This window comes from Pantherophis guttatus, chromosome 4 (assembly GCF_059756535.1).
Source record: "Pantherophis guttatus breed Tessera chromosome 4, ASM5975653v1, whole genome shotgun sequence".
NCBI lineage: Eukaryota > Metazoa > Chordata > Lepidosauria > Squamata > Colubridae > Pantherophis > Pantherophis guttatus.
This window is the reverse complement of record NC_142066.1, coordinates 54963767-54977161: the sequence shown is the minus strand read 5'-3', so window position 1 is coordinate 54977161 and position 13395 is coordinate 54963767. Positions and strand designations below refer to the sequence as shown.

At 35.4% G+C, this 13395-nt stretch overlaps 1 protein-coding gene across 12 annotated transcripts in view; it reads left to right on the top strand.

The window, feature by feature from the left end:
• The window catches only part of TLK2 (tousled like kinase 2), a 62883-nt gene that overhangs the window by 35168 nt on the left and 14320 nt on the right, over nucleotides 1-13395 (top strand). For all 12 annotated transcript variants that reach the window (XM_034415966.3, XM_034415968.3, XM_087894001.1 and 9 more), the window contains 6 exons: nucleotides 653-805; nucleotides 1921-1987; nucleotides 5995-6092; nucleotides 6535-6616; nucleotides 10900-10991; nucleotides 12298-12387. In XM_034415966.3, the coding sequence (XP_034271857.1) occupies nucleotides 653-805; nucleotides 1921-1987; nucleotides 5995-6092; nucleotides 6535-6616; nucleotides 10900-10991; nucleotides 12298-12387 (582 nt within the window). The remainder of the gene's footprint in view (nucleotides 1-652; nucleotides 806-1920; nucleotides 1988-5994; nucleotides 6093-6534; nucleotides 6617-10899; nucleotides 10992-12297; nucleotides 12388-13395) is intronic.

Here is a 13395-nt window from a genome sequence, read left to right as displayed (position 1 = left end):
GGTAAAAAATAACAGCTTCCAAATATTTCCTATATCCAGTTAAGAATTTTTCTGGAAATTTTGCATTTCCCCATTCTTCTTTGCAGAACTCCTCTAGTTCAACAATATAATAAGCAAAGACTTTGTTGGGCTGGTGGAACTGTTTAGTTTTCCTACTCCTCAAATACCTTATCTCAAAAAGGAAAACAAACGACTAGGCTTCTTAATAATCATGCATAAAATAACTGGTTTCTTATGTGGTATGCAAGATAGAAAAGAAATAGAAAGGAACATATACCTGTCTGAGGGTAAACTCAACAACTGATAAGGCTAAAAATATTTTTTTTCCATAAAGAAAATTAAGGCAGTTGTCGTGCCCCCTAAAGATTAGCTTCTTCATTTGAAAACTCTCTGCAACTATAAACACTTTTTATATTTAAAACCAAGGCCCTTATAATTATTTCTTAGAAACTGGATTTACCATTCAATCTGTTGCTTGATAATAGCCAGCTACATTTTCAAAGCCCAAGCTTTAAAATATTTAATCTTCAAAGGATTGACAGATTACCAGAAATGTTTGGGTGTGCCTACCAAAGGATGTAGAAGACCAACCATATATTGGCATATATTATTTTATATTCTCTAATAATGTCCATGTTCTACTTTTATATAGGCAGCAAGAAAGGATAAATTCCCAAAGAGAAGAAATAGAAAGGCAACGGAAAATGTTAGCAAAACGAAAACCACCTGCTATGGGCCAGGTTCCTCCATCTACCAATGAGCAAAAGCAACGCAAAAACAAAACCAATGGAGCAGAAAATGAGACGTAGGTGGCACAAACATTTCAGAATCCTTTCTGGGGCTGTCAAACAGAAGGAACTTCTTAGGTTTTACCCAAGTAGGCCTCCTCAGATTCTGTGTTTGGGATGAAATTTCTCTCCACAATTATATTGGTTTTTGTAGACTGAAGGCCATATTTGACATTTGAGTGGCAGGCCCAGGCCTACTTTCCAAAAACTAATCAGACTTGGAACAAAAAGTGAATGGACTCTTTTCAGCTACTTAATTGAATTGATGGGGCTAATTTATTATTCCTTATGAATGTAATGATAATGTCCTATTACCGTGATGGCGAATCTATGGCACGCATGCCACAGGTGGCACGCGGAGCCATATTAGTGGGCACGCCAGCTCAGCTCTGGGGCACATGCGTGCGCCGGCCAGCTGATTTTCGGGCCTTCTGGGCCCACCAGAAGTAGGGAAACTGGCTGTTTCCTGCCTCTGGAGGGCCTGGGGGCGGGGTGGGGAAGGCCCGTTTTTCTTTCTTACCTGGCTCCAGATCCTCTCTGTGTATCTTGAAAGGGCGAAAACAGCCTTTCCCTCTCCCTTGGAGGCCCTACGGAGGCTGAAAGGGCCCATTTCCCGACTCCCGGTGGGACAGGAAGTAACGTTTTTTCCTGTCCCCAGCCTCCAGAGGCTCCTAGAGACTCCTAGAGAGGTTCTGGAGGCTGGGGACAGGAAAAAATGTCACTTCCTGTCCCACCGAGAGTTGGGAAATGGGCCCTTTCAGCCTCCGTAGGGCCTCCAAGGGAGTGGGAAAGGCTGTTTTCGCCCTTCCAGATACACAGAGAGGATCTGGAACCAGATAAGAAAGAAAAATGGGCCTACCAGGCCATCATGTGCCAGGAGCGGGGGGGGGTTGCGCACGCATGCGTTTGGGCACATGCGCGCGCGACCCTCCCCCGTCCCCCCTTTCCTGGCACGCAATGGCAAAAAGGTTAGCCATCACTGTCCTATCACAATCAAAAATAGACTTTGTTGTTAAGTTTCAATGGACTCCGAAGGTTGCCTATGGCATCTGGATATATTCATCTGTATAGATCACCTTTCTTGGTATAAGGCATTCCTAATTTTTGAACCACTTATTTTATTCATGTACAGGTTAACATTAGCAGAATATCATGAACAAGAGGAAATATTTAAACTCCGGCTAGGTCACCTTAAAAAGGTAAAAAGATACATTATAACTTCAAATATGCATTGAATTATGTTTTTGACTTCCTACTTGTTCTAGTTCTTGGTTATTTGTTTCTTTACTGATTTACATTTGTTTATTCTCTGAGAGTGTAGATCCTTCTGTGAAATTCTCTATCTCAAACTTTATAGCTATCTGTTTCTAAACACCCAAAATTCTAGCTCTTATACAAGTGGTTTTCAAAAAAATTAGGAAATATTTTACACAGAGCCATGTTTGTGAGTCTATTTTAGCACAATATGAAGAAATTTGGAAGATTATTTAATGCATAAGGTCAATTTATAAGCAAAATTGGCAGATTCTTAGTTTTCGCTGCACACCTGCATAAACCAAAGCTGTATTCTAAAGCAATAAATAAGATGCATTGCTAAATAAAATTAACAATGATGGGCATTTTTAACAGAATAAAAAGTTGGAAGTGACCTTGGAGGTCTTCTAGTCTAACCCCCTGTTCAAGCAGGAAACTCTTTGCCATTTCAGGCAAATGATTGACCAGTCTCTTCTTAAAAATCTCTTCTTAAAAAGCACCCTCAACTTCTGGAGGCAAGTTGTTCCACTGATTAATTCTTGTAACTTTTTTTTTAAGGAGAATTGTTTGCCTTTTTTTTTTTTTTGCAAAAACAATTTTTATTTTAAAACAAAAATATAACATAAAACCATCATAATTCCAAACAATTACAGACAGTGTGTCAATCTGTTAACATCCTTTTGTGCTCAGTCCCATCATCAAAATATCAATATATGACCAAAGCTTATTTTCATAAAGAAATATTTCACTTATTTTATCTCATCTTCACTTGATATTTCATATTTATCTCCATATTTTATTGTCTATCCATTGATAAAATAAATCCCATATCAAATAATATTGTTTATCTTCCTGTTCTCTTATTTCAAATGTCAATTTGCTCGTTTCAGCACAGTCCATCATTTTCTTAATAACTTCTTCATCAGTAGCTATCTTTTCTCCTTTCCAGTTTTTAGCAAATACAATTCTAGCCGCTGTTAAAACATTCACAATTAAGTATTGCAGTTCTTTATTATATGTCTCTGGCAATATCCCTAATAAAAATATCTCTGGTTTAAAGTCAATATGTCTATCATTTTTTCCAACCACGTGTGTATCTTAGTCCAATATCTCTTAGCTTCTGCGCATGTCCACCACATATGGTAATAAGATCCTGGAATCTGATGACACTTCCAACATTTCTCTGATTTATTCTTGAACTTTGTGGCTATCCTCCTCAGGGGTAAATGCCACCTGTAAAACATCTTATACAAATTCTCCTTATATGCTGTAGACATTGTCATTTTATAATTATGTGACCACAGTTTTTGCCATTTCTCTAAATGAATACCATGACCAAATTTTCCCCCCCATGCTATCATTGATTCTTTAACTTGTTCTTTTTCCAATTTTACCTCTAACAAATATCCATATAGCTTTTTAATTACATGATCATCAGAACCCATTAAAATCTTATCTAGATTAGTCAAAACATAAAAACCTTCTTGTTTGAGATCTTCATCATATCTAAAGCGTATTTGCATATATGAAAACCAATCCATCTTACATCCCTGATCTTCTAGATCTTGCTTTAATTTAAGTTCACCCTTTTCATCCAATAATTCACTATATCTAACAATTTGTTCTCTTTTAAATATTACTGAATATGAAAAAGCTTCAATTGTAGATACCCAGACTGGAATCTTCAAATAATAATGTTTTTTAACCTTCTCACAATTCAACAATAAAGCTTCTCATATCTGGTGCCTTCTAAAGTACCCCTGTATTTTTGTTCCTTTATACCATAAAAAGGCATGCCATCCCATCAACAAATCATGTCCCTCCAAATTCAATAATCTGGTGTTTCTCAAAATTATCCATTCTTTAATCCACATTAAACTTGCTGCTTGGTAATAAAGTTCAAAATTAGGCAGGCCAAAACCACCCCTCATTTTAGCATCTTGTAATAATTTTAATTTTATTCTCGTCTTCTTTCTCTGCCAAATATATTTCAACATCATTTTATTCAAATCTACAAAAAATTCCTTACCCAACTTGATTGGAATCATCTGGAATAGGTACAAAATTCTAGGCAAAATATTCATTTTGATAGTTGAGATCCTACCAAAGATAGCTGCAGATTTCCCCATTTCACCATAATCTTGCCCTATCTGTTGCTTAAGCTTGTTATAATTATTTTATTTAAGTGCACTACATTTTGCTGTCAAATATATCCCCAAGTATTTTACCTTATTTGTGAGCTGCATCTTTGAAATCTCCATCAATTCCTCTTTTTGCTTTTTCAACATATTTTTAGTTATTATCTTTGTTTTATCTTTATTAATTTTCAAGCCAGCTACTTTCCCAAACTCTCCAATGTTTTCTATCAATTTATTTATTGTTATTAATGGTTCTTCAATAATAAAGACCAGGTCATCTGCAAAGGCTTGTAATTTATATTCTTCTTTTTGAATTTTCATACCTTTTATCTCTTTTTCTTCTCTAATATTTCTATTTAAAACTTCTAAAGTCAATATAAACAACAGTGGGGACAACGGGCATCCTTGTCTAGTACCTTTTTCTATCTCGATAGAATCAGTCAATTCTCCATTTATCATTACTTTTGCTGTCTGCTCAAAATATATAGCTTCAATTGCCTGAATGAATTTCCTGCCAAAGCCCATCTCTTCCATTTGGAACGTCATGAATCGCCAATTTACATTGTTAGTTGTTTGCCATTATTGATCCTTTATTTTTAGGAACTTCTATCATTGAAGAACCATTTTAAAATTGCTGATAATAAATAAATTGGCTGCTTTCCTCAGTAACAAAAGAAGAAAGAAAACTGTTCTTTTTTTCAATGTTACAGTTTTAGACCACTATCAGGAAACAGAAGATTTTTCTGCTTTTTTTATTTTGTAATAACACAGTGCTGTTTGTATTCTGTTCACAACAGACTAACCTCCTAAGTAATTCTACTTTGTTGTAGTAAAGTATCCGAGGATTTTTAGATAGATGGTAAATATAGGTAAATATGTTATGCAGACAAAATAGACCTCTTACAATATTAGTACTTGAGCTCACCCATTAAAACTAAATACAGGAAATTTTAACACAAGTGAAAGTACTTTTTTAGAAAATGGATTATTTAAATAAGTTTGATCAATCTCCATTCAAAACTAAGAGTAGAATGAGCTATCAGTTATTATTAATCTTGATGGCTGTTTACCTTTGGAAATACAGTCAGCATATCTTAGAAAACTAATAGAGTTCTTGAATTTTTGAGCCTACATTTTTATAATTATCTTGTAAAAAGTATGTTTTGTGATAAATTCATCTAAGAAAAATTAGAATGAAATCTTCTATAAAAGAAAATGGAAAAAGAAAAACGAGAACAAATGTATTCCCCCCATTTATAATATCAGAACAAAACATATTACCAGAAATGCTCTCTCTCCTTTGGCAAGTTTACACAAGGAGTTAGGAAATAATAATATGTTATTCCTTGCAACATTGCAGCAAATTATAAATAAGTGAGTGAGCATTAGTGAAAGGATTTCTCAAAACTTTGGTAAGGACACAAAAGAGTTGCAAGTGAAAATATAGAGATGACAGAATAGCTCAGTAAAGCAAGAGCCATGCAAAATTCAATATCTCCTTCCAAAAACTTCTTGTCATCTAAACAGTTCAAACGCTTTTCAAGCCAGACAATTTTGGTTCATAATATTTTTGTCTATAGATGATTAGTATATTGTAGGATGTGTTAGTCAGTAATTTGCAGGCCACTGTCAAGTCCAGTGTTCAGATGTTTTCTCATTGTCTTTTCATTTACTTTCATGACATCTTTCCCTGTGATTGGGGAATACTGTGTAAAGGAAAGCCATTCTGCAGAAATCCTTATCAGGCAAATTTGGTTTAAAATCCACAGTACAGCAGTTTACAGTACAGTAAAGTGATGTTTCTCTTTGTACAGGAAGAAGCTGAGATTCAAGCAGAATTAGAGCGATTAGAACGGGTTAGAAATCTGCATATCAGGGAATTGAAAAGGATACATAATGAAGACAATTCACAGTGAGTATTGGCCATAAGAGAGAAGCAAATTACAATCTTGTGAAAGATGACTAGCTTGTTAAAATATACTAGAAATATTTCCTTGGAATTAACTTTGTTTAGTATTAATATTTATTAAATGCATATAATCTGACTCCTAGTTACTTTGGGTAGTATATCCTTCCAAATGACAATGTAAACAACAAAACATAAAGATAAAAGAAAACAGGACAAAATGTGTTTGTGGTGGGCAGTGCAAGATTCAGAGAAAGTTTGGCTGTATTTCAACAAATCTAGCTTTGCCTGTGAAATAGATTGCCAATTCACTTGCATACTTAAACCTTTCTACACATTATAGGCAGAGAGCTTCCATTTGTCAAATCACTTACCTTTTTGGATGATTTGCTTAAGACTATGTTCTAACCATTATATGGATAAAAGTCTCCTGTTCTCTCCCCATTAGGTTTAAAGACCACCCAACACTAAATGATAGGTATTTGTTGTTACATCTCCTAGGCAGAGGAGGATTTAGTGAAGTATATAAGGTAAATTAAATCACCTTTCTATTTTGTTTGATTAAATCTTGTAGAAACCAAAGTCTTACGTTTTTTAAACTTCTATCTTTGTGTTCTAAGGTGTCTGTCAATCTAAGTAAACTTACTTGGCTTGAGAAATCAGTAGATTCAAGTTAATGAAAGTTAACTTGAAGTTAGATTCAAATTAATTCAAGTTAATGAAAGTATGCTCATTGCAATTAAGTGAATTTTCTTGGTTTTATTTTAAAAATTGTCATTTCATACTCACCAAATTTGGGACTATGTTAAAAGTTTTTTTTAGCATGTCAATCAGAATAGGGTAGCAGAATAACAGAATTGGAAGGGACCTTGGAGGTTTTCTAGTCCAACCCCCTGGTCAAGTAGGAAATCCTATACCATTTCAAACAAATGGTTGTCTAGTCTCTTCTTAAAAACCTCCAGTGTTGGAGCACCCATAACTTCTGGAGATAAGTTGTTCTACCGATTAATTGCTCTAACTGTCAGGAAATTTCTCCTTAGTTCTAGAGCTTCTTTCCTTGATTAGTTTCCGTCCGTTGCTTCTTGTGCTTTGAAAAATAAGTTGACCCTGTTTTCTTTGTGGCAGCCCCTGAGATATTGGAACACTGCTATCATATCCTCTAGTCCAGTGGTTCTCAACCTTCCTAATGCCGCGACCCTTTAATACAGTTCCTCATGTTGTGGTGACCCCCAACCAGGGGTGGGTTCTAAATATTTTTTACTACCGGTTCTGTGGGCGTGGCTTATTTTGTGGGTGTGGCTTGGAGGTCGTGTGACTGGGTGGGCGTGGCTAGCTGGTCATGTGACCGGGTGGCCATGGCTATGTGTATAGGGACTACTCAGAGGGCTGAAAAAAGTCATTTCTGACAGGTCCTCGCACTTTTGACTGGTCCTCACACTTATGACCATCCTCACATTTATGCCCGTGCAGCATTCTTAACAACCATGTCACTCATTTCACAACTTTTCACCATGGTGATAACATAGGGCAAAAAACGTAAAATGTGAGGATAGTCGTAAATTCGAGATCTGGTCAAAAGTGCGAGGACCAATCAAAAATAACTTTTCAGCTCTCTGAGTAGTCCATGTGCACAAAAGGACTACCCAGAGGGCTGAAAAAAGTGATTTCTGACAGGTCCTCGCACTTTTGACCGGTCTTCGCACTTATGACTGGTCATCATTTATGCCCATTGTAGCATTCTTAACAACCATGTCACTCATTTCACAACTGCTTCTCTTCACCATGGTGACAAGATAGGGCAAAAACGTAAAATGTGAGGACAGTCGTAAGTTCAAGGACTGGTCAAAAGTGCGAGGACCAGTCAGAAATAACTTTTTCAGCCCTCTGAGTAGTCCATATGCATAAAAGGATACAGCAATAGAGAGGGATGAAGGAAGGGAAGGGAAATTAGAGTAGGAGTGAGGGTAAGAGAGGGAGGAGAGGAGGAGAAGGAGAAAGGAAGAGGAAGTAGGGAGGAGAAGAAGAGGGGGAGGAAGAGCACCCGCCCTCTGGAACGAGCTACCTCCCGGAATACGGCTGATTCCGGATCTCCACACTTTCCGTAAGGCCCTGAAGACATTTTTATTTCAGCAAGCCGGCATGGCCTGAATAGGTTTTATGGGTTAGTTTTTTAATTGTATTGCTAGGGGTTTTAAATTGGGGCAGCCGTTTAATTTAATTTATTTTTAATTATTTTAACTTTTATATTGTATGTTATTTTAATTCTTGGCTGTTCACCGCCCTGAGTCCCTTCGGGGAGAAGGGCGGGATATAAATTTAATTAATAAATAAATAAATAAATAAATAAATAAATAAATAAATAAATAAATAAATAAATAAGAGAAAGTAAGAAGGAAAGAAAAGAGAGAGGTGGTAGATTTGTGGAGAAAGATAGCTGTACAATAAAAAAGATGAAAGGGAAGAAAGCCAACCCCAAACAAATATAAAGATATTAAGATAAAGAATGAATTGTTAAACTTTAAAGAATAAAAGAGAACAAATATGAATAAATAACAATAATTAGAAACACATATACAAACATACAATGTATTTTCTTTGAACAGAGTATTTGGCCGGTTCACAAATTTAAACAGTGTTTAGTCATTTCAATTAAATTTACAATTTCTATATTTCCTTTTTGCCATATTTATTCCTAATCTATTTCTGTAAAAAACCAATATTACCCTTCATCCTCATCTCTAATCTTAATCAAATTCAATTTTTCCCTTCTATATTATACCCCTTCCCATTGTCATCTATTTTTATATCCATCCTCACATTGGTTAATTATGTAATATTACAGTTGTTTAATATAAATTCAACATTTTAATATAAATCAATTAGTTATATAACTACCTTTTTTGTATATTAATCAATATGAACATGAATATTCCAATTATTTCCATGCCCAGTACGCTCCCATAGAGAGAGGCTTCTCAGGGTGCCGTCAGCCAAACAATGTCGACTGGCGGCCCCCAGGGGGAGAGCCTTTTCTGTGAGGGCACCCACCATCTGGAATGAGCTCCCCCCAGAGATACAGAAGATTCCGGATCTCCGCACTTTCCGCCGTGCCCTCAAAACATTCCTGTTTCAGCAGGCCGGCCTGGCCTAACTTTCCCTTTATATTGCTTTTTGATTTTATTTTAAACTGGGATGTCTTCAATTATCTAGGACCAGAGTGTTTAGTATATTTTAATTGGTTTTTTATTAACGTTTGTATTAAATGTATTTTTATCGTTCGCTGTTCACCGCCCTGAGTCCCTTAGGAATAGGGCGGTATATAAATTTAATAAATAAATAATAAATAAAATAAAATATTTACCAATAATAATAAACCAAATAATTTCCCCCATATATTCCTCCAAACCACAACTTAACCATTTCTGCTTTCAACACAATATACAATTAATAGTATCTCAATTATTACAATTCCCTAGTTAAATAAAGCTTTTTTTCTTTTGTGTTTTAAAATCTTGAACTGTCCTCTTTTCCCCTAAATTTCCCATTGTTTGCACCTACCTTTTTTGGTGAGGAAAAAGAAAAGAAATCTGCCTGCCTAATTTTCCAACGTTGCAGCAACAGCAAAGCCAACAGCCTGCTTTGCTTTCAGTTTCGTTTTTCAGCATAGCTAGGGGGAAAAAAATCTGCTCCAGCAAGCAGCAGAGCCGTGAGCAAAACAGCTCAGAGCAAATCAGCTGAGAGTCAGGAGCCGATCTAATCAAGGGCTAATTAGCCTATGCTGAAGCTCCGCGGGCCAATAAAATTACCAAAAAACACCGAACCATTTGTTAAATTGCTGGCTCGCCCGCCCCTCGCCCACCACTATTTATTGGCAATAAATAGTGGTGCGGAGGGGCGGGGCAAGGGGCGGGCTTTGAAGCCCCGCGGCAAGAATTTAAACAGTTTTTTTTCCTCTAGCCATCAGCTGGGATTCAGGAGGCAGCAATAGATTGGGAGTGGGCGGGGTAAGCGAACGGCCGGCGAACTAACAGAGCAGAGAGTGAGGGTGAGTGAAGGCATGGGGGGGGGGTGAGAGAGGGCTTTGGCGACCCCTGTGAAATGGCCGTTTGACCCCCAAAGAGGTTGCGACCCCCAGGTTGAGAACCGCTGCTCTAGTCCTTCTTTCCATTAAACTGTACATAGTTTAAATCATCTTTAGAATGTACTGTAATGCCACATGTACTCATGAATAAACCAAGAATTTTAGGTGCCAAAATATACACCCAAAATAGGATTTGGTTAATTGGAATTGTGCTTATCTGTGAATATGTATGGACATTTTTAAAGTGAGCTGTATCTTCTATATACTTGCGGATTAGCCAACCCTCAAATTTTTAATTCAAATAAAATAAAAAATGCCATCCACAGATAAGCCAGTTGTGAAAATTAAAACATGAAAATTTCAAGAGTTGGATTATCTGCAGATAGACATATAGAAGTATACAAATAAATTCAGTAAATAGATCTCATTTCCTATTTTTCCCCTTTAATTTCCTTATTACTAGGAAGTACTACTATTAAAGTTTCTATAACAAAACTAAATGATAAAGGGATTAAATAGGCAAACTTGTTTAATATGTTTTGAAATACTGGACAAATACTCAGTATCAGACTTTTGTATGAAACCAATTTTCAGCATTTTAAATACCTCTAGTCTAGTCAATAAAAGTTAAGCATTTAAGCTCTGCTCTTTTCATAACTGATATTTTTAATATTTAAAGATGGCAGTCTTTGTGGTGTTTTTGACTATTTACTAGCTATCCTTCTCTTTCAGGCATTTGATTTAACGGAACAGAGGTATGTAGCAGTAAAAATCCACCAGTTAAATAAAAACTGGAGGGACGAGAAAAAAGAAAATTACCACAAGTGAGTATTTCCACAGTCACATGATCAAAATTTTGGCAACCAACATGAATTTATGACAGTTATAATGTTCTGGGATCTTGTGATCACCACCTTCCCGGCTAACTCTTAACAAGAAAAAATAATTGGGAAGCCAGATTCACTTATCAACCATGTGATTCACTTAACAACTATAGTTTTTGATTGTTGGGTATAGAATAATAGGAAGAGTTTTGTATTAGCATATACTCTGGTTTCCCTTCACTATTAAGTTTTGTTTGAAGTTTTTATCAAAAAGTTTGTTTATAACTTTTAATGAAAATGTAATTAGAAAAATGTAAATACAATTTTTTTTCTAAATACAGTTAAAAAACATGAAACAACTGTTCCCTGTGAGCAAAAATTAATGAATCGCTGTCCATTTCTTCATAATGTTATCATTTCTGGAATTGTACATTTTAGACTAGTTAACTGAAAGTAGCTCAGACATACCCACAACTGGATAAAAGATGGAAGAGATTTAGAATAGCCACTCCTAAAATCTCCCTGAGTACATCTGTTAGTGTGAGAAGTTTAGTCTGCAAGATTCTGTCTGTTCATGTAAACAAGTAAAAAACTGAACATTGGCTGGATTGTTCTATGTCATTCTTGGGCTGGGTCTAACAACAGCTGAGTTATTTTCCAAATCATCAAAAATAATATTTTATCTTTTGTTGATTCGAATCTAGCTGAATACTATGTCCACTTCCAGTTATCACTCTTTAGATTGTTTTCAGAAAAACTAGAACATGCTCAGAGAAGAATATAGAATAATTATCTGAAGATAACATTGATTGCTGCCTTGGCTCCATTTCAAAAGTCAGTCAAGATGGATTTATTCCAAAAGCCTTTAGAAATTTCTTTTCCTTATTTTCAGGTTCAGGTTAACCCTATAAAAAAGGCAGACTATATTCCTGCATCATGATCTTGACAATATTTTCTTAATGGTTCCATTTATGTGCCATGTTCAGGTTAAAAGTCAGGCATACTAAATGATATTCAATACATTCAGTTTTGAGGTAACATGTGTGAACTAAATTGTCATATATAACCTAACATTTCTAAAATATCCAGTTCAGATATATTCAACCTTCCATTTGGAGGTAAACCTACACTTTTCCTGGAAGTATTCTATCAAATAATTTTGAGGGACCAAAGTTTTGGTTACCAAAATTAGCCTTTGTTGAGTTTAGCACCTAACAAAGCATTACCCACATTTTTTCACCTCCTAAAGTGCAGGATGATTGGTGAGAAGTCACTCGTAATAAATAGTTCTGTCTTTTTCCTTTAGGCATGCTTGTAGGGAGTACAGAATTCATAAAGAGCTGGATCATCCTCGCATAGTTAAATTATATGACTATTTCTCATTGGACACCGACTCGTAAGTGCTGTTGTCTTTGTAATTTGCACTGTTAATAAAGTCACTTGAAAATTTGTGATTAAGCTGTTTAGAAATTTGCGGGGAGAGGAAATGGAGCAAACCAATCTATTTTGAAATATAGATTATAACATTTAAAGTAAAGCCTTGCCAGAAATTGAATTTGCCTGTCCAATTCAATTAAGAGAAGGCCTTTTGCAAGTCCCCATTCCTTACAAAGATGCATGGGCCATAGAAAATGCAGCATGCATTCTGAGTGATGGACCTATTTTGTGAAATACTTTTCTCTGGAAGAACAGATAGCCCAAATGCTACTGACATTTTGTAAACAAAGCAGTTTTGTTCCAGCTTGGGTTCAGCCCTTAGATTAGTTTAGCTTTACAAGCATCTATGATGTTTATTCCTAGCTTTTAATTATCTTTAAATGTTTACACTGAGCCTTTAATTATTAAATTAAAAGAACTAGAGTGCCTTGATACTAATATAGGTAGACATCTCATAAAATTTATATTTTTTCTACACATGGCATTCATGGTGGCTTACAATTAAAAAAGCATAAATAGCTAAAATATGAATAAAACATTTATACCAAAAGAGCCATCCTAAAATTACTTTGTTTCCTTTCAAAAATAAGTAGAAACTTAGTACAACTGAAGGTGTACATTCCATAATTTGGAAACAATATACATGAGGGCCTTCTTTCACAAACCTCATCAGCAAATTGTGGAAAGGCAATTTATAGTTAGCATTCCGGGAAAATATATCATGGAAGAGAAAATAGGATTTATAAAAGGGATTCAAGTATCACCTTGCACATAAGAGAAGCTGCAGCAATATTTTATTTTGTGGGTAGCAAATAGTAGTTAACTTTTTGGAATTGAAATTTATACTAAATGTACAAAGTAAATTAGGTGTTAGCCCATTTTTTCCAATAATTTTACTCAGTTTAATATTTATCTTTTTAATCCAAGTTGAAAATATGACATTTCAAAACAAGCTAATGTCTGTCCC